Source organism: Scardinius erythrophthalmus (genome assembly GCF_964197995.2).
Source record: "Scardinius erythrophthalmus genome assembly, chromosome: 25".
NCBI lineage: Eukaryota > Metazoa > Chordata > Actinopteri > Cypriniformes > Leuciscidae > Scardinius > Scardinius erythrophthalmus.
Window position 1 is genome coordinate 27,627,658 of NC_138245.1, and position 25,225 is coordinate 27,652,882.

The 25,225-nt window shown below is 40.9% G+C and overlaps 1 protein-coding gene across 3 annotated transcripts; it reads left to right on the forward strand.

Moving 5' to 3' along the window:
- The first annotated feature begins 250 nt into the window (after nt 1-250).
- wnk2 (WNK lysine deficient protein kinase 2) lies at nt 251-22,522 on the forward strand. 3 transcript variants are annotated; one of them, XM_081357743.1, is made up of 30 exons: nt 251-769; nt 2,135-2,805; nt 5,749-5,921; nt 6,193-6,413; nt 6,540-6,697; nt 7,049-7,137; nt 7,502-7,721; nt 7,851-8,133; nt 8,391-8,872; nt 10,766-10,867; nt 10,992-11,030; nt 11,490-11,657; nt 11,858-12,274; nt 12,568-12,789; nt 12,889-12,929; nt 13,142-13,301; nt 13,381-13,497; nt 13,710-13,880; nt 14,000-14,051; nt 14,150-14,356; nt 14,821-15,674; nt 15,888-15,945; nt 16,055-16,122; nt 16,334-16,917; nt 17,009-17,259; nt 17,368-17,580; nt 18,487-18,585; nt 19,061-19,105; nt 20,077-20,330; nt 20,604-22,522. In XM_081357743.1, exons 2-30 carry the CDS (start codon nt 2,194-2,196, stop codon nt 20,901-20,903), a joined length of 6,660 nt encoding a protein of 2,219 aa, XP_081213869.1. In that variant the 5' UTR covers nt 251-769; nt 2,135-2,193; the 3' UTR covers nt 20,904-22,522. The 3 variants fall into 3 exon arrangements, with proteins under 3 accessions (XP_081213869.1, XP_081213870.1, XP_081213871.1); XM_081357744.1 differs by lacking the exon at nt 11,858-12,274; XM_081357745.1 differs by lacking the exons at nt 10,992-11,030; nt 11,858-12,274.
- Nucleotides 22,523-25,225: the final 2,703 nt, after the last annotated feature.

Below are 25,225 nucleotides of genomic sequence, written 5' to 3' on the forward strand. Positions count from 1 at the left end.
TAGGTGGAACATTATCTTTCAGCAAGAGATGAAGAGAAGGAGGGGAGGGGTGAGAGAATAAAAAAAGCATCGTCATATAACATTCATTCACATTAAATATTCAGCAGTCTTAACCGAGTCACGTGGCGAGAACAGGTGCTATATTGAGCGCAGTAAAGAGATGTTGTATGTGAAGTTGCTGTAAACTACTCCAAACTTAGTTATATTAATATTAGTTCAACATATCTGACGATTAGTTTTGTGTCTGCAGGACAGTGACGTGTCCAGTTCCGTCCTTCAGTCGAGCTCATGGTCACGTCACGGAGGTTTGGGCGGACCCAGAGTCCCGTGTGGTCCATGACGACCCGTGCAGAGGAGGATAAGGGTACCGCCTAAAAACACACGCTTTTATTGGACACACAGTGTGTTGCTAGGCGCTGCAGGATGTCCGTAACAGAGCATCAGTCAGCGGCACTGTAACAGAAGCTAACTCTGAACGCTATAATAACGAGGGAGGAATCTTTAGGGAGGTGTCGGTGCCGTATTATCCGAGATGAGGAGAGCATTGCCGCAGTGAGCAAATAATCTCATCAACGTGCTGTGGATTTCATGTCCCCTACAGACGCTGACATTTATAAGAACCAAGGGTGCTCGGGTTTGAAGCGGCTATGTGGTTGCTTGGTGAAACTAGATGTCTGAGATTAAAATCCTATTCCAAGGGACAGCTGCGCACTTCATAGTTTTGTGGCGGCTTAAACAACGTGACAACCGCTCTCAGCTACCCAGCATGGTGAGTTAGATACTAATATTAGTTTCTCACTGGATACTAATTATTTTTTCTAATATTTTAGTATTTTTGTGGCATGAATTTCTGATGTAGGCTAAGGGAGTTTGCCTCCTAGGCTACTTGAAACACAAGTTAATGTCATTAGTAAGTATAGAGGCTATTTTGTGTTGCTCTTTTAACTTATTGCATAAATATTTGATCATAATTGATATGAGCTATTATATGTAAACGAGGAGTCTGGCAGTCGGTCCTCAAATGATGCCGAACTGCGTCAGTAGACTAGCATTGAAGGTATGGCAAACCGTTTTAACATTTATTCCTTTAAAAACTAATAGTGTTTATGTTTCTAGTACTTATTTAGTTCATTACTGGTAGGTAATCCAATAGAAAACTGGATTTCAATTTCTCTAACTAGTGACTCACTAGTGCTAGTTATTACCTAGTCTTTGCTGCCAGTCGTTATGGCCATAACTGTTACTAGTGACAAATTTCCAGTATTCTAGTTGTTAGTAGAACCATTTCAAATCTTACTTGTAAGAGTTTTAATGTAAAATAACCACATTCTGACTATACTTTAAATGGCAAGTAAAATAAAGCAACTTTAACTGGTGAGATTAAAAATGTTACTTGTAACAACTGATTTTTTGTTATGTAAATATGTCCTAGTAATAATTATATACTAGTAAATATGGAATAGATACTAATGACTATTGTGATAGTGTTCCTGCAGCTAGAAAAGGAATAAGTGCTAGTATGCTATGTAATGAAAAAGTGCTAATTACATAGATACTTATGATTTCTAGGATAAGTGTTAGTTTCTAATGAATAGTTAGTGAAATAAAGTGTATGACGTCAGAACCTAGAAGCCTAATTTGCTGCTGGTTCCTTCGAGATTTTCCTATGTTTTTTTCCCTTCAATTTATGAGTAAAATAAAGTCTGTGGTAAACATATCTTGACAATACTTTGATGTTTTCTTCTACAACGTACACTGCACACACTCACACCCCAAACTGTCTTATCTAGTTACTTATTAAAAACGTACGTTTTCAAAAACGAACATAACTGCTTATAAAATTAGCATTTTCGCTATGGGTGTTTAATTGACATTGTAGAACAAAAGCCAAAGTATAGTCAAGTTATGTTTACCACAGGCTTTACACATAAATCGAAATATACCCCCATTATAAAACCCCATAGGAAAATCTCGAAGGAAACAGCGGCGAATTAGTCTTCCGGGTTCTGATGTCATACCTGCACCACTCTATTGAAACAGATACTAGTCATTATTGAATTATTTATTAGTAGGGACATGCTAGGAACGCAAAATAGATTCTAGTTAAAGGAATAAACTACTTGCCATATTGCAGGTGCATTCATTCAAGGAGGACCACATAAACGGCTGAAAGTCACAGATGAGTGTCCGGCAATGGAAAACCTGACTGGATCCAACTCTGAGCCGCAGCCTGAGGGCATCACAGTTTCTTCTGTCCCCTCAAAAAAGACTGCAATTTATGAAAATGGTCACGAGCATCCCACTCATATGGACCCCTCAGCTGCAGCACACAGAGGGTCCAGCGATCCAACCGCATACCCTCTATTAGATTACCGAGGTCTGGTCCGGCAGAGATTTATACGCAGAAGTTTGTGGTTCTCCGAGTCAGAGGATCAAGAACTCGAGGTTTCAGAGTGTGACACCACCAGCAGTCCCGTTAAAAGTGCACGTATTGTGGTCCAGAGGAGTTTTAATGCGAAGAGTCCGGTGGGACAGGGAGACTGTGTAAAAGAGAGCTTCAGCAAAGAGCCAGAGACAAGTGAGGCTGAGGAAAAACATGATGAGGAACCGCCTGAAACCTCCAACAGCGGGGACAAAGCTGGGAGTGACGAGAATGAGGAAGATGCCGGAATGAAGGCGATATCCACCTCTCCTGGAGGGCGCTTTCTTAAGTTTGATATTGAGCTTGGCAGAGGGTCCTTCAAAACCGTCTATAAGGGCCTGGACACTGAGACATGGGTGGAGGTGGCCTGGTGTGAACTTCAGGTAAGAAAACAGATACTGTACACATTCTGTACACAAATTTAACCACTGGCATTTCAGTTCTTGCAGTGTTTGCATAGTAGGACTCCTGTTGGCCTCCTCTCAGGCTTTTTCTTCCTTGTCCTTGTAGAAAAAAACTGTCAGATAACCAACAGATCCACTTAATTTGTAGGGTGTAATGACTTGGCTAACCTCTAGATGTGTAGGATATCAATGATCTAGAAATAAAAACTAAAAGGTAGTTTGTTTAAATTTGTTAATAAAGACTATATTTTTCTGATTGATCCTGTTGCCATTCAAAATGCTTTCTCCTTGTACATGTTTGCCGGGTCATCCGATATGACTTCTTCCTTTTATCAGCACTATTGATTGTAAAATGGAGAGATTGAATCACCATGACCAATTCTATATCAGATTTCCTTTGTTTAATAGTGTTTCCGTGTGTTGTCAATGTCTAGAATCATTTGAGGTTCAGCTGAGTTCAACTGAGAATGCTTAGTGTTAAAATGTTTCTGAAATATTTAAAGAACCCGATTATGTTGAGTGAGAGATTATTTTGACTGCGCCGTAATTCCTCTTGCAAACAGCTTTGTGCTGCTTCTAGCCTGTGCCAGAGCTTTTAATATATATCAGATCTCACTAAAATATCCCAGTAGACATTTACAGTAGAAATGCTGAAGGGAGGGGACACAAACAAACTCTGGAGAGCAGCAATGCACATCCCTGGAGGATCAGTCCCTCTGCATACGGGTCATGTGACAAGCTCTGGTCATGTGCACTTACCTGCTGAAATGATGCAACAGTGCAGGGTTATCACACAGTTTCTCGTAGTATTCTCTCTCTCTCTCTTATACAGCGTGTATGTATATATATATAGTCTCTCTCTCTCTCTCTCTCTCTCTCTATATATATATATATATATATATATATATATATATATACACACACATTTTTCAGGTCTAAACCAACAATTTTTAGACGTATAGTTTCTTACATAAATAATACCCATTTGCCCTTTATAATAATAAGCAATACTTCATGGACTACTTGCTAAGCTTATTTTTATTTTGGGAACAAAAGATAAATTGTGCATTCACTGTCCATGGAAGGATGACTAGGCAGTTATGATCTCTAGAGTTCTGATGTTATACATGAGGATGCTCTGGTTTTTGTTTCTACGTGTGGGCGATTTTTGCTACTGTGTTACTGTATGTACTGCTGTCAGCTATTGTTTGGGGCATGCCGTCAGTTTTGGTTTGGAGGATTCATCCTGCTTTATGAATTTTAAAATCACATGGATAGAGTTTAGGGAAGCATATAGTTCCCAGACTGCATAGCAGTCTCTGTAAGACAAAAATTGCTGAGGCTCCCAAATCTGCAAGGAGGGAGGAGAGCGAGCAAGGGAGAGACAGAGGAACAGGTCAGATGAGGTGAAGATGGCTGTGTACTAAGAAACATGGCTTCCCTCACATTAAGCACTAGCGTTCTCAAGACAACATAAAAATATTCCTAATGGACCATTTTATGTACAGCTGAACGCCCAACCTGATTTATCCCTCATTTATCCGACAGGGATGCATCAGGAGCTGACAGTATGTATGAACAAAACTGTTCTCTGTGTGATGGAGTCTTCATCCAAGACACATCTCAGGAAAAGATCTTAGTGCCACTCCCTGGCCATGCATAAAGCAAAAAGCTCATTTCCTTTTGTGCTTCCTTTTGAGAGCTTTTGATGTTGCACACACACCTCTGAAAGTAATCAATGTCACCGTGTTTAATTTGTGTGTTTAAATTTGATTAGAAATGTAATGAAAGATTGGGATAATATTACAACCTATTAACATATTTAACTATAAAATTCCCTATCACGGCATTGCATATGCTTTTTCTTATTTGTTAGTCACTCAGATAGAAACAACCTAGGAATCATGTTTGGTCTGAACTGACTGTAGACTGTAGAGTAAATTAGATGGAAAATTAAGAATAGGGGGAGGTCGAATAAAATACATGAGTCTCTGTGTGTCCCTGAGTTCATGTGAGGTGTTAGATGGTGCAGTGTGGGGGTGGGTCTCAAGAGGTTTTATGGGGTTGCACATTGCCTGATTGTGAGGGACAGAGATGTTACAGATACTCCCTGTCAGCGTTTAGCAAATATAGAAGCAGGAAGAGGGCAGATGCAAAGGTATTGATTTGGTCAGCTTCTTGACCATAGATACACACCAGAACGTGAACCACCAATGACTCTGTAACTGTAGCATTTTCAAGCCTAGCATAACGGCTATACACACCAGTTTAAGCCCAACTTTACCTCTCTAACAGTTCTATTTTGTACACTGACTTAAGAGACTTTGGGTCAATTACTACATGTTGTTTCAGTTCTATTAAGTTTATTTGACAAACACCAATATAAAATGTTTTTTTTTTTTTTATTATGCTGTTTGTGTTAATTATATTTTCTGCATTGTACTCCATATCAAAGGGCTACAATATGTTAATCACTCTTCTCTCTCACAGTGAGGAGCTTGCATATTTTGCCTTTTATGTTGCATCAATATGCTTTAACTGAAGTGTAGTTGTTGTTTTCTTATCGCTTTCCTCGTTCCTGCCTTTGATCTTCTTCTTGACTTTCTTAGTCATATCATGTTTAGAGAGATTGTCTCCACGACCACACAAATTCAAATATACAATACAACAGATATAGTCTATCCTTAGAAAGCTATTACAGGGAATGTGTGCTTTAAATTAATAAAGATTGACCTAAATGTCTTCAGAACACACGTCTTTCACTGGTCAAGAGTTATTTCGTATAGCTCTCTTTTCACTGAAAGGAGGATAATTGAGTTACAATATGTTTGTTTATCAATCCATTTCTCTTCCCACCTGTTCATCTGTGTCTTACTTTTCTCCTGCCATATGCCTGAAACCTTGAACACCTTGCCTTTCCAGGATCGTAAGCTGTCCAAAGCGGAACGTCAGAGGTTTAAAGAGGAGGCAGAGATGCTAAAAGGTCTTCAGCATCCAAACATTGTGCGCTTTTATGACTTTTGGGAATCTCCTGTTAAGGGGAAGAAGTGCATTGTTTTGGTCACCGAACTGATGACATCTGGAACACTAAAAACGTAAGTCACATAAAACAAAGACATGCAACAGCTGATGCTATCACACCTGGGAAAGTAACTTAGTTGGTATACATTATAGTAAAGCATTGAAATCTAGGTTACGATTTGAGTTGCTTGCTATGGGACACTGAGTAATATACAGTAGATCTGCCCTGATGACAACTTGCCCAATAATATGACATGCTCCTGAAAACGTAGCAGATTTTCTGATATTGAGATTGGTGAAGAGTCAGACACAATGATCTCTTACCCGGTTTCTGTTAATATGTAGGTATCTGAAGCGATTCAAGGTGATGAAACCAAAAGTCTTACGAAGCTGGTGCAGACAGATCCTAAAAGGTCTTCACTTCCTCCATACGAGGACCCCTCCCATTATACATCGAGACCTGAAGTGTGACAATATCTTCATCACTGGTCCTACAGGCTCAGTCAAGATCGGAGATCTTGGCCTGGCCACACTAAAGAGAGCTTCTTTTGCCAAAAGTGTAATAGGTAATGATGAGATTTAACAGATTAGGCTATATTGAATACAACATTTAAACAGCAAGTTTAGATGATGTAGATTGTAGCTTGTTATGTATAATTTTAAATTAAATGATTTTTTTCTTCCTCTTTTAGGCACTCCAGAGTTTATGGCCCCTGAGATGTACGAGGAGCACTATGATGAAGCCGTAGATGTGTATGCATTTGGGATGTGTATGCTAGAAATGGCTACATCTGAGTATCCATACTCAGAGTGCCAAAATGCAGCACAAATCTATCGCAAAGTCACTAGTGTAAGTTTGAGCAAACTGCTGCTCACCGACCCAACATTTATATTTTCAGAATGGAATATTATTTAAGTTAAAATGCTGTTGAGGGACTTATTCATGAAAATGTTCATACATATATTTATACATTATCACATTCAGTTCAATGGCATAATGTACGCACAACTGATTTTACTTACAATTTATGTAGATAATAATTCAGTGGTATAATGTCATGTTCTGCAATTGCTGTCAGGTTTAAAGAAAAATGTTTCCTTTGAAACTGCTGTAAAATTTCCTTTCACTCTGTAAGATTTTTTTAATGAAACAACAATGTGTTTGTGTGTATGTTGGGTTCCTTATTAATTTTCTGCACAGGGTGTGAAGCCAGCCAGTTTCATTAAGGTGGCCGTGCCTGAAATAAAAGAAATCATTGGAGAGTGTATCTGCCATCGCTGGGAGGAAAGGTGAGTCCATCAGCCGAACAGTCTCCTGTCACATAACCATAAAGATCAAAAGGCCTCTGCTCCTGTCAGATGTGGCACTCGTTGCATGATCAGACAACCTTTTCTTGGATAGCTGCGACTTTAACTGATACGCTTTACAGTAATTTGCCTTTGCAGTAATTTGAACCCTGCTAACGACATCGATTCTCCCCTGGTTATTAAATATGTCTGATTGTAAATTGCCTGCATGGATCGTCAATCAGTTACTGTAAATAGCTCATACCATTCACTACAGCAACATCGTAGAATTGTTGATAGTCCTTCAAGATGTCAGACTTGTTTTTCAGCTCTTTTCAAAACAAATCACATCTTTCTCTCCTAAAAGGTACTCCATAAAGGACTTACTAAACCATGCATTCTTTGCGGAGGACACAGGTGTGAGAGTAGAGCTGGCTGAAGAAGATGACGGCAAGAAGTCTTCCATTGCTCTGAGGCTTTGGGTTGAAGACCAGAAAAAACTTAAGGGAAAGTATAAAGACAGTGGTGCTATCGAGTTCACCTTTGACCTGGAGACAGAAGTCCCGGAAACAGTTGCCCAGGAAATGGTAAACTGATTTTTAGAAACGCAAAACTTTTAAACACATATTCAGTGGTATATGGTTTGGAATACATATTCAGAATGTCAAGAAGTAAAATTCAATAATTCAGAGTTGTTCAATTATGTTTTCTGGCAGGTGGATTCTGGCTTCTTTTTAGAGACTGATGTGAAGATTGTGGGTAAGTCTATCCGTGACCGTGTGTCTCTAATAAAGTGGAGACGGCAGCGGATTGTCTTAGGCCGTAATGGAAAAACAGAAGAGAGCATCACCAAGACTGAGGCACAGAATCTCCTTCAGGTGCCCTCCACAGGGCCACCATTGGGTGGACCACCCAGTCTTCCATCCGAAACTGAGGAACTACAGACTGAAGCAGTCAGCCTGGTCTGCAGTGCCCCGACTAGTGCGACTACAGCTACACGTGAGAGACAACTAGATATTGAGATATCCACACAAAAGATGATACGTTTTTTTTTCCCCCAATGACTTTAAATTCTTATTTATGTAAATGGGTCTATTAGCAATATCCACATAACCAATAAAATGTAATGTTGAGTATTTCACTTGATTAGTTAGTTATTTAGTTGAATCATTGATTTTGTATAACTTACATAATGCAGATATGCCAAAATTTGACTTGCCTCAATAACTTGTGTATGCACTTTGTGTTGTTTGCAGACAGCAGTTCAGGCTCAGCAATGATAACAGGCCATTCAGGCAACCAAGACAGCACCTCTCAGCAGTCCCTTTCGGATTCAATTTCCACTGGCCAAATGGTCTTAAGCCCTCCAGCACAGCTTCTGGCTCAATTGCCACAGTGTACCCAACAGCCATCTACTGCACACCCGCCTCTGGGGACTCAACAACAACCTTCTCTACAAATGCATCAAGGTGTCCCACAACAAACCATAGGCCAGTTACTCCACGGGGCCCAGCAACAACCTAGTCCTCAGCAAACACAGGGAGCCCAACAACAGCCTAGTGGTCCCCTGCACCAGGTTACACAAGCACAGGCCCATGGTTTGGTGCCTCAAGCACCCCAGCAACAACCCACCATTCAGCTGCACCAGCAATATCAGCAGTCTGCTCATCAGCTACATCAAGGGGCTTTTCAGCAGTCTTCGGTACACATGCATCAGAGCTCTTACCAGCCATCACCTGTAAGTTTATACTTAAATTTGCCTCATCATTGCAGTTGAGCTTTACTTTGTAGGAAAACTCTAAAGCCACCATCTTAATTCCCATTCATTTCTTCCCTTAGCACTATGTTTTTATGACAGTCTGAATTTTAAAAAAATTGTCTTTTTCTCAAACTGTGACTGAATGAGCAGCGACATGGCAGTATTCCTGGTGAATTCCGAAGACCTATGCTAGAATCTGATAACTTGGCGGGGACCAGACGTTGCAGCACTTCATTCCTTGACACAATTCAGAGGAGAACTGACCTACAGGATTTGTTAGAGCAGCTGCATCATCAGACTTATAGCTGTCCAAAACCTGAAGCAAGTTCTAGGGATGAAATAAATCAGTCGCTGTCTACAAGTGACTTTACTGTGTCTTCATCAGTCACAAATTACGACCAGGCACCAAATAATGTTTCTAAAGACACCTCTGAATATAGTTCACAGCAGGTAAAAATGAATTCACAGTCCCAGACAATGTCATTCAGTCGGAGGAACTCTGATGTCCACCCACATAACTGCCAGGCTTGTAGGGCACTATTGCTGGCTGTAAGGTCAGGGGGTCGAGGGTCTCTCGGTCATGTCTCTTCACCCTCTTCCTCTCATATCCACCAAAATATGCCATATGTTTCCTCATTAAAACCATCATTCTCACCTGATTTGGCTCATTCAGACTCCAGCTCACCAATTTATATGACCCCACAGTCTCCATATATATCTACACTGCCTGCAAAGCAAGTTTCTGTTCTTGAGAACATATCAAGTTCAATACCAGTTAAAGTCACCCCACCCTCTCCAGTCCATAAATGCCATTCTCCTGCACAGATTCCTGTGACAACTCATGTGCCTAACATGTCACCACTAAACCATAGCATTGCCTTTCCACCTGTCTATATATCTATTCCCTCACCAGTTCACATGTCTCCCAGACATATGTCTATATCTTCACCAGTTAATTCAACTTCCCCACTCAAGTCATCATCTCCAGTTTCACCCATCTCCTTAAGCGGGCCACATTCTCATAGTTTGGGAGACAGCTCAGATTTGTCTCACCTCGATCGCTGTCTACATCATATCATCAACCGGCGTACCAGTTCCCCTGTCTTGACTGACAGAGTACCTCCTCGAGATGGCCACAGTGATACTTGTGTTAACAAGTTCCATGTACCTCAATTCCAAAGCGTAAGCTCTTTGTGTGTACCCCTATCACATCTGGAACAAGGGACTTTTACTGTGCAGGACAGTGAAGTTGGACCAGGTCTTGTGGTAGGTTAAAAATAAAATGTACTAGCTATGATCCCGGCAGAGAAATCTAGAAACAAGAGAATCGCTTTTGCCTCACCCATACTTTCCAAGCTTCTTCACCTTCTTTGAAAAATTTTGCTTCCAGAATATGTTGTATTGCTCATAAATCCCTCTTAGTTTTATGCTCTCTTGTATGTAAATTTCATACTTCATTCTTTGTTTCTGAAAATAAACTGAATCAATTTTCTCTAATCGCTGCTATTTCCAAAAGAATAAGAAATGAGACCATCTTCAAGGCACTATTATGTCCTTTTGAAGGGCATAGTCTCTTGAAAGACTGCTAGAAGATGGCACAGCAAGCTGACTGAACTATAAATGACTGCTACTGCAACACCGCAAATTATCCCTGTACGTGGTCCCTTTTAAAGCAACATCCCCCGTGTGTAGAGTTGATGTCACACATTTCCCCTTTTGTTCCCTGTCAGTAGCTGCTAATTTACCTGTCACATCAAACTGTATGCTGGAGTTACTGTCCTGCAAATATCTTGAAGAACTGCCATTGGCTGTTAAATCCTTAATTGCAAATGTTCCTATGTTAATATTTGTTTTTGTGCATGTGTTTTTCAGCCTTCCACACAATTGGTTTCTAAGACCGTCTCTGCTCCAGCTACTCCTGTACCACATGCTCGTCCACAGAGCATTCATGCCTCTCCCCTCGTAGCACAGGAGGTAAGGCTGCTTTTGGTTCGTCTTCCCTTAAATGAGGATGGATGCATGCCTGTGTGCTAGCAAAGTGATAGTTTACTAGATTAATTTAGAATTTTGTTCTTCCTTGTGTTTGTATTTCTCTCAGTTTCATCTTTATTTCCATCCTGAAGCTTTCCCGCCTCAGGTAGACACAATCTGTATAAACATCCTCACAGTCACAGGATTTTGGTTTCAGTCATGCCATAAATGTATTAGATTATTAAAAGTCTACTAAACAATTAATAAATGCAGTTTTACCACTGTTTTAGTGTGGTAAAATAAATCCCTGGGGTTGCTCAACAATGAATAAATTCAGTTTTTACCACCGATTTAGTTGGAGATAAAGATATTTGCCAGCGTTATCTGTGGGAACTGTTGAGTAAGTGTTCCCCGAAATTAATTTTACTTGTTATGCTAGGAGACAATCTGAGACGATTGCTACATTTTTAATGCATTGTGTTGTATCTGCCACTATAATCAGGTGAGATAAACCCATTGAAACTATATAATTAAAGAATTACATGATGGCTGAATTCATTTAGGCATTCAATTCTCATATGTTTAGCATCATTCTTTATTTCTTTTTTCTCTTTGTCTTTTCCAGACTTTATCATCTCTTCAGCCCCTAGTGCTGCCATCTTCAGATGCTCAGTTCATTCCACAGCATCTATTACAGTCAACGTCTTCAATGCTCAGCACCGCTACCCTTCCTCCACAACCACATCTAAATGTTCAGACACCCCTTTTCCAGCCTCTACAAATCGCCACACAGGTCAGTTAATGAAACCTTAAACCAGGCCTATGTGTGCGACACCTTTACTCGGATATCGCAACAAGTACATTCTTTAGCAAAGGTGAAATTTCTAGATGGTTAAACAAAGTCAAGGTATTTTTTTAATTCTACATGCAAATATGTAGCTTTATAGTTTACCTCTGGCTGTTTACGTTTTTATCTTGCTCTTTATTCTTTAGTTTCCTTCGGCATATCCTCTTTTGCCAGAAGGGGGCACACCTGCAGGGACAGAGCCAATACCTTTCTCCTCAGTCTCTTACTCTTCTACCTACCCCACAAATGCTCATCCTGTCTCCTCTCCCTACTACTCATTAAGCCCTGTCAGTGCTCCTCCTCCCACACTTTCTATGCAGAATGTATCCTGCATGCTAGGAGCAGGCACACCTGTCTCCACCCCTCTGAATGTTCCTACCCCTATACCTCTCCTGGCTATGGCCCTGTCCCCACACATGCTTCCTCCTGAGCAACATCTGCAGCAAATGTACTACCCAGTTCCACCACAAGAAGGTGCCATTTTGCAACCTCTACCCCAGCCAACACAACCCTCCCTTCCCCTCCCTCAGCAAGACCCATCTATTTCTGAACCTTTTACAGAGGTAAATGCTGTGGTTTCTTTCCTGCTTTGAGCAAGGATTGATTTATGTATTGGGAATGCAAATCAAAATACTTTCTTTGATCACATAATTGTTGAAGCTCAGTAATTTCTTTGGGAGGGACAGCAGAATGGCAGTACATTAATCGGAATTAGTACCTTGTCATAGCAATAATTTCTGGATAATTAATGCTATTCAGTGAGCCTTACAATTGAGGTCTAAAATGTTTTCAACTGGAGTACCCTCGCCATGAGGAATTGCAAATCCTGACCCTATCTCATACCATTGTGTCGCAGATCCAGTCTCCTCCACAGGACAGGCAGTCAGAGACAAAGTTTCCCACTGTCCAAGCCATACCTGAGACCGTGGAGCCCCCTCTGCAGCCTTCTGGCATACACGCAGGATATGCTGTTCCTGAGAGTGCAGGCATGCTTAGTACAACTCAGCAAACAGCAGACACTGCTTCCATGCCAATTCCTCCTGCGCTAGAGCCCAGCCCATTTCAACCTAACACCCAGGTAACATTAAGCATAAACAACATCCTTTATCTAACTATTATATGTATTCATCAAACAAAGTCTCACAAAGATCATTTAAATAATTATGTTTCCTTACAGGCACCTGTATCTATTCCACTCCACAGTTTTGTATGTGACAGGTAGGAATAAGTTGTTTTTCTCTGAAAACAATGAGAATTGCATACCTAAATGAAGTCAGCCATTATGTGCTTCTTTAATTATGTAATTTACAATGTGTATATCTGGACTGTTTATAGTGGCAGATACAATACATCAAAACAGTAGCAATCATCTCAAATAGTCTCCTAGAATGCTTTTTTAAACTTCAGGTTATTCTGTTTTGTTTGACTAGCCTAAACCAAGATGCATCTGGTAAAGAAATAAGTGACAGCTTTGAAGGACCCACTGGTGGAGGAAAGGGTGATGGCAAACCCAGAAAGCACCACCGCAAATCCGCTCGAACGCGCTCACGCCAGGAAAAAATTAACAAGCCAAAGCTAAGCATGCTAAATGTAAGGATTAAACATGTCTTCTTTTGGAAATATAATTGTTTTTTTGTGATTGCCTTCTAAAACATCCTTATACATTCAGGTTAGTAATACAGGTGACAAGATGGTGGAATGCCAGCTGGAGACACACAATCATAAAATGGTGACTTTCAAATTTGACCTTGATGGAGATGCACCTGAAGAAATAGCCACTTATATGGTAAGATTAATGTTCTGCGTGGAAATTCAGAATATTACGAAACAATATTGTCGTGCTAAAGATTTAAAATTTAGCTTAAAATGTAAATTTGTATAGTCTAACATCAGATTGTCTCGTGCATAAAGCTGTTTAATCTGATTCTATTAACTGTTCACATAGAATTCCTTTTCTGTGCAACCTTGCAGATTTTGTTTCTCTTATTTTTGTACCAGGTGGAAAATGGCTTTATTCTACCAATAGAAAAGGAGATTTTTATAGATCAACTTAAAGACATTGTCGACAAGGCAGAAGACATTCTAAGCGAAGACATGGATGGAGAGAAGATATCAGATTTTGGGCAAAATCATTTGCAAGGACAAACTCCTGGAGATGAAGGGGGAGAAGTACGACATGGAACATGGAGTCGAGTCATTTAAAAAATTGAACATCTTAAAAATAGAATTGAATTCACTAATATCACTAAATTTAATTATACTTACAGTCTCCTTCTATTATTTTCCAGGGAATAAATGGACAGCAACCTGGGGCTCCCCAGCCAGTGTATCAGCAAAATGGTAAACTTTCTTCCTCCTATAATTGGCGAATTTAAAATTCATGCTCGCTAAATGTTTGCTAAAGTATGAATGCATCAATGTTCTTTTCCTTTCCTCAGTTCTGCACACGGGTAAGAGGTGGTTCATCATCTGCCCTGTAGAAGAGGCTCCTGGTGCCAGTCGGGACGCATCCTCAGATGGAGGTCCATCTACACAATCTCCATCCACAACAACAATAACTGATGGGACAGCCACTTATCAGCCTGGTGAGAGTGCTTCAGCCCATCCTCCTGAACCCAGCACAGGATCTGCTTCAGCATCAATGGGTAATGTCTGCTTATGACATAACTTAGTGTAACTGATACAGATACAAGGAAATATTGGAAGGAGGAATGAACTGCCAGATATAGGGCTGATTATTGCAAAATACCTCACGAAAAGATTAATTGATTCAATGATCTTAATGCATCACAATATCATAATCAGACTGGGATTGAGCAAGACCCAGCTTGTTCATGAGAGAGTGTGAAACTGTGGAATCAGTTTCATTCTCTGTTATGTGGTTTGCTTCAGAACTCATAAAAGTGTCTCTAATCATGCTGAGAAATGCTGCTTTCAGAGTTTGTGCTTATAGACAAATAATAGGTTTTAAAAAGTCTCTGCAATATTGTGATTGGTGAGAATCATTATTGTGTCGTCACAGCCCTACTCCTGACAAAAAGAGTCAAATAGATGTCTGTTCATTTTTTTAGGATATGTTTTGTTACATTTTATGTCTTTCATTCCACAGATTCAGAAGCCTGTGCCACAGCGCCTCCATCAGGAGGAAGTGATCCCTATGGGGTTTGGAGCCCCCTCTCTTTGACCACTACTGATCCTTTTGCTCTGGCTGCTCTTTCCCAAGCCCCCCCTGCTCCGCAAGCCGCTGTAATGCCAGCTCGGTCTGCTTCCCATTCAGAGGAAATGCCAAATTTAGGCTCCACCCAGGTCAATGTGCAGCAATCCCAGCCATGCATGGATCCTCAAAGTTCTGTTTTTGTGGATGAGACCCAGAGTGGCAGATTAGGCTCTGTCTCCCCTAAGCACACTGCTCAGCAGATGGCTGAAATTGCGTGTGCTGTCTCCATGGTGGAGGACGTGCCCTGCTGTCCCTTGGTCATGCCGCTGTCCCTAGAAGTGAGCGGTGGGGCTCAGAGATCATCCTCTGTGATGCCACCACAATCACAAGACACTACGTCTGCTCGCGAACAACTCCACTCCATTACATCTAGTCGAGTGGAACGTGCCCAGCAGCCTGTGGTGTTGCAGCAGCCTGTGTCCACTGTGAGTGGAACTAAGGCACCTTCCCTGCCCCAAAGCCCTGCTCCTTCCCAGCACCACTTTGTTCCTAGTGAATCAGATGGAGAGGGGCGTGGCAGAGGAGGGTTTGTAGACAGCACTATCAAGACACTGGATGAGAAACTGAGGAATTTACTGTATCAAGAGTACGCTCCCATGTACCCATCGGGAAGTGCTGCTGAAACTCCAGGATCTGGCACAGAGTATATCCAATCCCCATCAGGACCAGAGTGTGCGTTGGGAGGGTCAGGAACCAGCACACCTAGTCTTATGGGAGAGGGACGATTCAGAACAGGAGAGCAGTTGGTAAGTTTAAGCTCCATCTGCCATTTTTATGTTTTTTTTTATAGACAGTCCCAGGATTTTTTAATAAAATCTGGTTATTAGGTATGGGGCATGGGTAAGTATTTACCTATGGCTATTACCAATAGCTATTCCCTAATTTTTTTGAGGGTATTTAGAAGTTTGGATTGTGTTTGATGGATCACCACCTAAAAACATTTACTTTTTGCCTTTTAGCCACAGATCCCAGAGCGTGTGGACAGTTTAAGTGCTCTCAGTGACTCTGCCGTTGGAGGTTAGATGATATTTTCTTTCTTATCTTCTTTTTTTCTCAAGAGAATCATTCTTCAAGAAAAATGTATCATTTACAAACAATAAGAACATAAAGCCATCTTTACCCACAGTTACTGTGTCAAGGAGACACATCATGCCACACTCTGCCTCTTGCTCTGGATCTAGAAGTCGATATAAGGTACATTATGTACAGCTGATTTCTGCAGAAAAATATAGGTTTAAAGATTGTTTATTTCCAGTTTAATAATCTAGGTGCCCACGTCGAGTTAGTCCATTTTCCCCCAAATATTTATTCCCCCTCATTTTATGAGGTTGAAAATATGAAATATTTTGACATATTGTCACATCAGTATATTGTCTTCTTATTTTGTTTGATTACTCTGGATTAGATGATGCCTAGCTCCACTGACATCCTGTCAGGTCAAGGTCGAAAGCAGCGCAGCTTGAGCAGCACAGCATCTCCAGCGCACCCTGGTGGCTTTATAGGAGAATGTGCAGTGTACGAAGAGCCGATTGTTTCTGCCACCACTGTCGGCAGGTTCTCAGTTGTCAGCACAGAAGATGAGGTCACGCGCAGAAAGCTCAGCAGCAGATATTCTGCCCCACCTGACTTTTATCTAGACGCCCCACCTCCCCTGACCAAACGAGGCTCTCTGCCAAGGGCACAGACCTCAGTCTCAGCGGATGTCACTGTTCACACTCGCTTCATGTCCTCTGACTCTGGGGCAGAGAGCAGCCCTGCCAAAATGGCACCTACAACCCCATCCCGCCATGGGAGGTCTGAAAGGAGAGGAAGTGACCTCATGAAAAGGGCGGTGGCTTTTCTAAAGCGCTCCGGACGCAGCAGTAGTGTGCAAAGCTCTGATTCGCCAAGCAGAAAGGGAGGGGTGTATGGATCTTGTGTCAGCAGTGACAATGACTCCGAGATGGAGGATTCCGATATAAAGAGGGAGCTTCAAAGACTAAGAGAAAAGTGAGTTTATCAAGTGTCTGTGTGTATTTATGATGCAAATATGCAAAAATAAAAATTCTTACTCGCCATTGCTTGCTTCATCTTTGTACAGGCACATGAAAGAGATAACCGAATTGGAGGCCAATCACAGAGAAGAGGTTGAGCTTCTCTATATGAGATTAGGGAAACCACCCCCTCCAGGTCTTTACATCCCAGCCACAGCACCCCCTGCTGGACGCAAGCGCAGGACCAGCAGGCACAAACTAAAAGCTGGCAAACTGCTCAGTCCTCTAGTACAACAGCTGAGAAATGTTGCCTCTAAAACTAGCGACTCCAGCAAACCTAATGATTTAACAAAATCAGGTTAGTTGGAGTGTTAAAATATCTACATACATAATAAAGACATTAATAAAGTACCTTAACATTTGGATTCTACCCAAGAGCATTATAACATGTAATTTTCTCTTTCAGCTGAAGCTGCCCTGAGCTTGAATGGGTCTCCTGCCAGGGCTTCCAACTTGTCAGATGGCAGGGCTAATTCTGGGACCGGGACTCTGCCTTGTTCTGTGTCTGAGCCGGTTCAAACCCAACAGCCTTGCTCTCTCAAAGGATCTCTCTCCTCCGACAACATCTACACTGGTCTTCAGGGAGAAGGACATGGGCCGCACAGCCAGCCTGGCCAAGGTGACTTTAACTCTGATTTACCAGAAGTCTGGCTTTGTAGCAAACTGTGAATGATTGATTGATTTTAGAAGATTATCTAGTCAGTAAAATTTGATCACTCACCTGCATAGAAAGAAAAATATCATGTGAAATTGGCATTCAATTAATAATAATAATTTGTTAAGTTTATATAGTGCTTTTCTGGGTACTCAAAGCGCTTTACATAGAAGGAGGGAATCTCCTCAACCACCACCAATGTGCAGCATCCACCTGGATGATGCGACGGCAGCCATATTGCACCACACACCAGCTTATTGGTGGAGAGGATAGAGCCGAGTAATAGAGCCAATCAGTATATGGGGATGATTAGGAGGCCAGGATAGACAGAGGCCAATGGGCAAATTTGGCATGGATGCCAGGGTTACATCCCCACTCTCTGTGGTTAATGACCACAGAGAGTCAGGACCTCGGTTTAACGTCTCATCCGAAGGACTGTGTATTTGACAGTATACCGTCCCCATCACTTGACCCCACACAAACCACAGGATGAGCACCCCCCGCTGGGCTCACTAACACCTCTATCTAGTTTTCCCAGGAGGTCTCCCATCCAGATACTGACCAGGCTCAACCCTACTTAGCTTCAGTGGGCAACAAGTCTTGGGCTACAGGGTGATATGGCTGCTGGTGATTACATTGATAACATTATGAAATTTTAGACATGCATGTGCAAAATTTTCTATGAAATCCTTTTTCTTTAAGTGGTTTGTAGAATCCTCAAGGCGAAAATTTAAGTCAAGCAAATTCAATGGGGCTTTTACATGGATGCTTTGACATTAACAAGTTGAATTACAGCCAGATTTATGAATCCATTAAAATAATGGTTTTTTTTTCTCACTCTTTCTCTCACCTCTGCACTTCTGTCCGCAGGCTGGCCTCCTTCTCCCCAGGCGTCTGCACAGGTCACCTATAAATCCAGCAGTAAACCACGCGCTAGATTCCTCAGTGGGCCTGTTTCTCTGTCCATCTGTTTGTATCTCTCCTTTCCACCATTTTCCATGTCATATCTTGGGAGCCCCTGCTATCTTTCTCCCACTCTATTCTTCTCTTCTATCAATTATTTATCAGTATTCATGCTTCATCTTTAATTATCCTGTTTTTCCATGCTGTGTTTTTTCTTTCCTGATTCTTTCTATCCTCTGTTTATCCCAACACAATTCTGTTTTATTCAATTGTCTGTTTTTTATGCTAATGATGCTTCTAGATACTTTAACTAGTTGCGCAGCTTGACAGTATTAATCTCACTTTAATTTCACTTTTGCGAGCCAAAAAACAACACTGTGACTTTAAACATTGTACACAATGTTATGTCCGGTCTATTTTCAGTGTTACTTTTTATTTCAGTTCTAACTTTTAAACAATAAATGATATGTTCCACCTCTTTATTTGTCTCTGTGTGCAGCGATTTTCTACAGAAAACTAATTTTAACTTTTCTTTTTGTAGGGTCAACCCTTAAACGCCTGTGTCTAGGTAAAGAACGTGGCAGCAGTAAGTATTGTCTTTTCTTCATTTCAACATACATACAACATAATTTCAAAATACAATTTGCCTCAGCTTAAACCTTAACACTGTTACTCCAACTGTTATCTGGGATATAAAAAAACTAAATTTCACTCTATGGACATATTGCAACCACTACAATAGCATGGGCTTAAACATATTTAATAAAGTATATGAATGCAAATGCTTCTATTTAAGTTACATTTCTTAGAGAGTTGCAATTCAAAAAGTGTCAGCTCACAGTTTATAACACCTCAAATATCACATTCTCTGTGTTCTCAAAAGGGCAGATTGAGCTCTATCACCCCCTTGAGTACTTGTTACTGCTGTTGTCAGCTATGTATAATTGGACACACATTTGCTATATGTTGGCCAAGCACATGAGTATTTATCTTGTTTTTGACACAGTTGACTAATTTTACTTAATTTTAGAGGTGTATTAATAATCTATTTATAGTTAAAAATAATTATTTAAAGGGTTAGTTCACTCAAAAATGAAAATTCTGTCATTAATTTCTCACCCACATGTTGTTCCGAGACTTTCGTTCATCTTCGGAACACAAATGAAGATATTTTAATAACATCTCAGTAATTTCAGTTTTTTATTTTTTAAAGAGACAAATAAAGCGATCGTGTCTCATCAGAAAATTTGGAGTAAACCGCTCAATTCACATAGATTATTTTTACGTTCGCTTTGTGAACTTTTTGAAGCGTCAAAGTGTTCGTTACATAGCTGTCAATGGAGAGTACAGAACTGGCTCAGATTTTATTAAAAAATATCTTAATTTGTGTTCTGAATGATGGAAAGTCTTAAGGGTTTGGAAAAACACGAGGGTGATTAAATGATGACAATTTTTATTTTTGGGTGAACTAACCCTTTAATATAATCAAAGAAGGTATGGATTGCATTTCAGCTCTTTTTGTGCTATTCATACATCTCAAACCAACTTGTTTCATAGGATCTGGAGCAGCATCAGCTGCTTCTAATCAGTCCCCGATGCCTCCTGGATCAACTCCTCCTCCTCACCAGCCAACTGGTCTCGCCCAAGCACAGACTAATAACAGCAACAACAAGACAGATGATGCATTCACACAGCAGCTTCAGAGACTCATGGATAACTGGGCAGAAGGGTTAAGGCATCCTTCACGATCACAATCCCTCAGTCTAAGACCACAGCAACTGACCCGATCCAGGATCTGGAGCGCTATAGAGGTGAGATTATTAAAATACTCCCTTACCAAATATTAAAGGGTATGAAAAACATTCTGACATTGTTTACTTACCCCCGTGATGCCATAAAATTCTTCAAAAAATCTATTATATGGATTCATACTGGTTTGCAATGACAAGAGGATGAGTAAATTGAATGATGACTGAAGTTTCACTATCTTTAAATTGTGATGATGATGTTATGCCTCTTCAATGCTCAGGTTAAAAAAGGTCGGTGCTAACTAAGAAAGATATTCTGTGATATCTTGTCTTTAGGCTCCGGTTTCATCAGAAAGATTGAATGCTTCCCAGCTGCCTCTTTCATGGCCGCAGATTGATTTCCATGCCCCTGGGATGGCGACTGACACTACACAAGTACTCCAGCGCAGTTTTTTGGTGCCCGGTAGCTCGTACGGAAAGATACTGAATGCCCAACACTTAGACATGGACTACTGGCCAACAATGACTGGCAATCTTAACCAAGAAGTCTTTGCTTTCCCTGCTATGCACTCTCCTTCTTGGACAGCACCCTCTTCCCCCAGCGAGGTTCCTAGTTCTAGAAATAGGACCATGTAGCTTTACCATCACTGTACCTATTCTTCTTACTCTGTCGCCAAAAATACTTTAGTTTCTTTAGAGTGCTGGTTTCAGTGTGCAATTTTATCTGTTGCAGTTGCTAGCATGTAGTCGTTTACAATGCGCATGTAGTAATCCCACTTGAACATGTAAATATTCAGGCCAACAATGTAGACATATGTGATGAATCAGTTATGTACATTGAGTATTATTGTATATATTCATATAGCCTATGTAGCATAACTTAATTTTAGCATAGGCATATGTACAGAACGTATATTTTTCATCAAAATTTGTTTAGCTTGCTTGTGTTTGTGCAGAATCAATTTCCTTAACACTTTGAGCTGTACACATATGTAAATGCTATAAGGAAAAATGCTTAAATTTGGGTAGATGTGTATAGACACTGTTTATAATATCTTCTGTAAATATAAGCTCTATCTGCGTATGTGCATAAACCTGACATGTGAATGAAGTTGAGGTTTAGGTTAATCATTGGCTTGGGTTGAATCGTATCACATCACAGCTGGGTGAAAACACTGGAGCTTGGAGCGATGATCATGACATCACTGTGAATTTTTCACTACGTCCTGCAGCGATCACTAATTTCACAATGAACTGGTCAACAAAACACATTATCGTATGCTAGAAAAGTAACGACCACGAACTGCACTGAGAAACAAGAGAGAACTTTAACAGACTGAACATTTCAGGTGAACAAGCCTGCAAGAGTGCCTTGAACAGCAACTGCAGACTGTGCTGCGTACCAGCCAATGTACCCAGGGTAAAGGTGACTGCTATTAATCTTCTGTTACCAAGCATAATACCAACTAAATTAATGTTTTCCCCACCTGCAGTTTATGATGTCCTATTGGATGTTTATAAAATGCATTTCAACACTACATGGTATAATTCAGTTAAGTTAATGTTTGTTTGTTTTTTTGTTTTTTGAAGGTGTGTGGAATGGATTCATTATTATGAGGATATTGTTCTTTTGTCATTTTCTACATCTTCTGATACAGTAAAAAAGTACATTGGTTTAGAGGAAAACTGTTTTCAAAATTGTAATGCGGTCAAGTGATCTTTTGAATAGAAGAATCTAATTTTACAATGAATGAAATGATGAGCTAAATCAGAGGTCTTCAATCCTGCTTCTGGAGGGCCACTATCCTGCAGAGTTTTGTTCCAACCTGCTTCAGCACACCTCCCTTTGTATTTTCAAGCGATCCTGAAGAGATTGATGAACTGATTCAGGTGTGTTTGATTAGGGTTGGAACTAAACTCTGGACAGTGGCCCTCCAGGAGCAGGATTGAAGACCTCTGAGCCCAATGATCTCCGCTGGCGCGGCCATCTGTGGTTACTGCACAATCTTATAGCACAATGCCATCTTTTAGATCTCAATGCTACTGTTTTTCCTTAATAATGCTAATATTTGACTGTCTAGACTAGAGTGTTTCGGAAGACACTGACTGATGCTTTGCAACATTTAAAATCTATACTTAAACTTACAAATGTTCTGTAGAAAGACCCATGATGAAGTACTGAAACCTGGCAAAATCTGCTCATATACACTTTCTATACTTGTACAACAAATTATTAAAACAGGTTAATTTTTTTTAAATGGTGTTATATATTTGGAAGACTTAGTGACATTAGGTCTCATCTTGCGCTAAGCAGAGGTGTAGGCAGGTCATTGTTTTTGTCATGGTAAATGGTGCTCTAGTCTAATGTATCAGTCTTTATAACTTTCCTCAAAGTAAACAACCGTAAAGCTAGTGTTTTGTTTGCTAGGTTAATCCACAGGACAAAACGAGAAGTGCCATGCACCGGGCGTAGAAAAGTATGTAGGCCCTACATACTTTTGAATGCTTTCATTTGTTTTCTAGAGTAGAAGGATATCTGGAAGACAAGGTTTCTTATCTTTCGCCTCGATGCAAAGCAAGTATTTCAGTCGCTTCTCTTCATAACATAAGGATCACGCCCAACATATATTGTGATTCTCTGTTTATATGGACGGCATTTTCTGCCAAATTTAAATAAATAAATTAAATGATTAAAATGAAAATTAAAACCAGATTAACGATTTCAGAAAACAGTAGGCTACGCAAAATATGTGACAAAATTGAGAATGAAATTAAATCCTTTCATTTTCACGGTGACAGTGCATCATCCCTGTCAAATTGAAAAATAAAATGCAATTGGTGATTTCACATTTCATTTTCACTACAGTTTCAAGGCAAGACTGCCAATATTAAAATTAAAAGCCAAACGTGAAAAAGAAACTACAAATACAGTTTTTACAATGCTCTTTATTAACGCTCACGCAATAATAGTGACACAATTCATATTCAAATGTAAATTTTAGTTTTCATTTTAATTCCTCTTATTTCACAGTTTTCATTTTCAAAGACAACCTGCATACAAATGTTATGTTAATGAGTGGGTGTGGCTTATTCAAGTAACGGCGCTAGAGACACGCCTTCTGTAAAGCGAAGTGTGCACGAGTTCAATGTGTGAAGCAAAATTATTTAAATGTGATTATATTGTAATCGAATCGAGATGGCGAAATCTGTTAGTGAGCTTTTACGGCAAGTTGCCGCAGCATTAGAACGTGGAAACCAGCCTGACCATAATGATGATAGACTAGACCATAATCGATTAGGTTGATTCCAGTCTATGGTTGATTCATGTATTAGGCTGTTTTGGAAATTCAACTATTTGGGTGTACAAAAGTCTTATATCTAATATTTATTTATGAAATATTTATTAAACTGCATTAACCAATGCAAAATCTCTTAAAGGTAAAACTGTGCTGTTTTTGTTTTCACATGTAGTAGGCCTACTGGTAAGGGAAAAATGCAACAATGGTTTTAATGCTTGTCAAATTGGATGCAGATCAACTTCGAACAATGAGCCATCAATGTATGTATTTGAGATATATATATCTCTCTATATATATTGTAGCGATTGGAGAAAATGACAGACTCACTTTATAGTCCCAAGGCTCTTTTATTAACGTGAGCACCTGTGTGGCCGATGCTCTTGCCTCACATTACAACAGAACCGCGAAACCCAATCTTCCGGAACTTCCTCGTGAACAACCCCGCCCTGCATAACTGCGCAGGCTCGTTCATCAGAAGAACAGCCCTCGCCTTAAAGTCCCACAAAACCAGAACACATAACACATGAAATAAAAATACATGCATCAAGATTGCACCTGATATTGAACATAAACAGTCTTTAGACTTGCTACACTGCTCCCCCTTCACAAAGTTCCTCGACCTCGAGGGAACAAACAAAGTCCCTGAACCGTCTTGGCGGCCTTCTGACACGCTGAGGCCGCAGTTGCCCTTCCTGTGTAACTGAAACCGGGCTATATGAATGCGAGGTTTGCAGCTCAAGAGCTGGTGTGGCTGTATGTGGGTCTGCCAGAGGACTGGAAGTGCTCGCCTGGGGTCCTGGTCCACCCTCTGGGGTAGGCACAACTGTAGAGGTGGCCGGTGTTTGGGCTGTAGTGGCACCTCCTCTATAAGGTGCCAATCTGTCTCGGTGCACAGCCACCTTCCTACCCCTCGGAGGCAACTGAACTCGGTAAACCACTTCTCCGATTCTCTCCAGAACACTGCATGGTCCCACCCACTTGGAATCCAGTTTAGGGCACCTGCCCTTCTTTCTCTGAGGGCTGTATACCCACACCAGCTCTCCTGCTGTGAAATGCCGCCCTTTTGATTTCAGGTCATAATTTCGCTTCTGCCGGGTCCCCGCTTTTAACAACTGCTTCCTTGCAAAATAATGAGCGGCTTCCAATGAGTCCTGAAGCTTCCTAGCATACTCAGGGCCCGGGGGCACAGCAGGCGCATCAGGTGGCCTCCCAAAAGCCATTTCCCCAGGTGTTCTGATCTCCTGCCCCAACATCAAAAGGGCGGGTGTGCAAGAGGTTGAGTCCTGCACAGCGGATCGGCACGCCATTAGGATAAATGGCAAGTGCGTATCCCAATCTCGTTGATGCTTGGCAGACACAATGGCCAGCTGTTCCGCCAGTGTCCTGTTAAACCTCTCAACGAGGCCATCACTTTGGGGATGCAAAGGGGTGGTTCTTGTTTTGTGAATCCCTAATTTCTCACACATCAGCGAGAAGACACGTGACTCAAAATTTCGGCCTTGATCGCTGTGTATGGATTCAGCAACCCCGAACCGACTGAACACGCCATCCACCAACGCGTTCACCACTGTCTCTGCTTCTTGGTCAGGTAGTGCGTAAGCTTCTGGCCATTTAGTGAAATAATCCATAGCCGTCAGCACAAACCTGTTACCCCTCTCC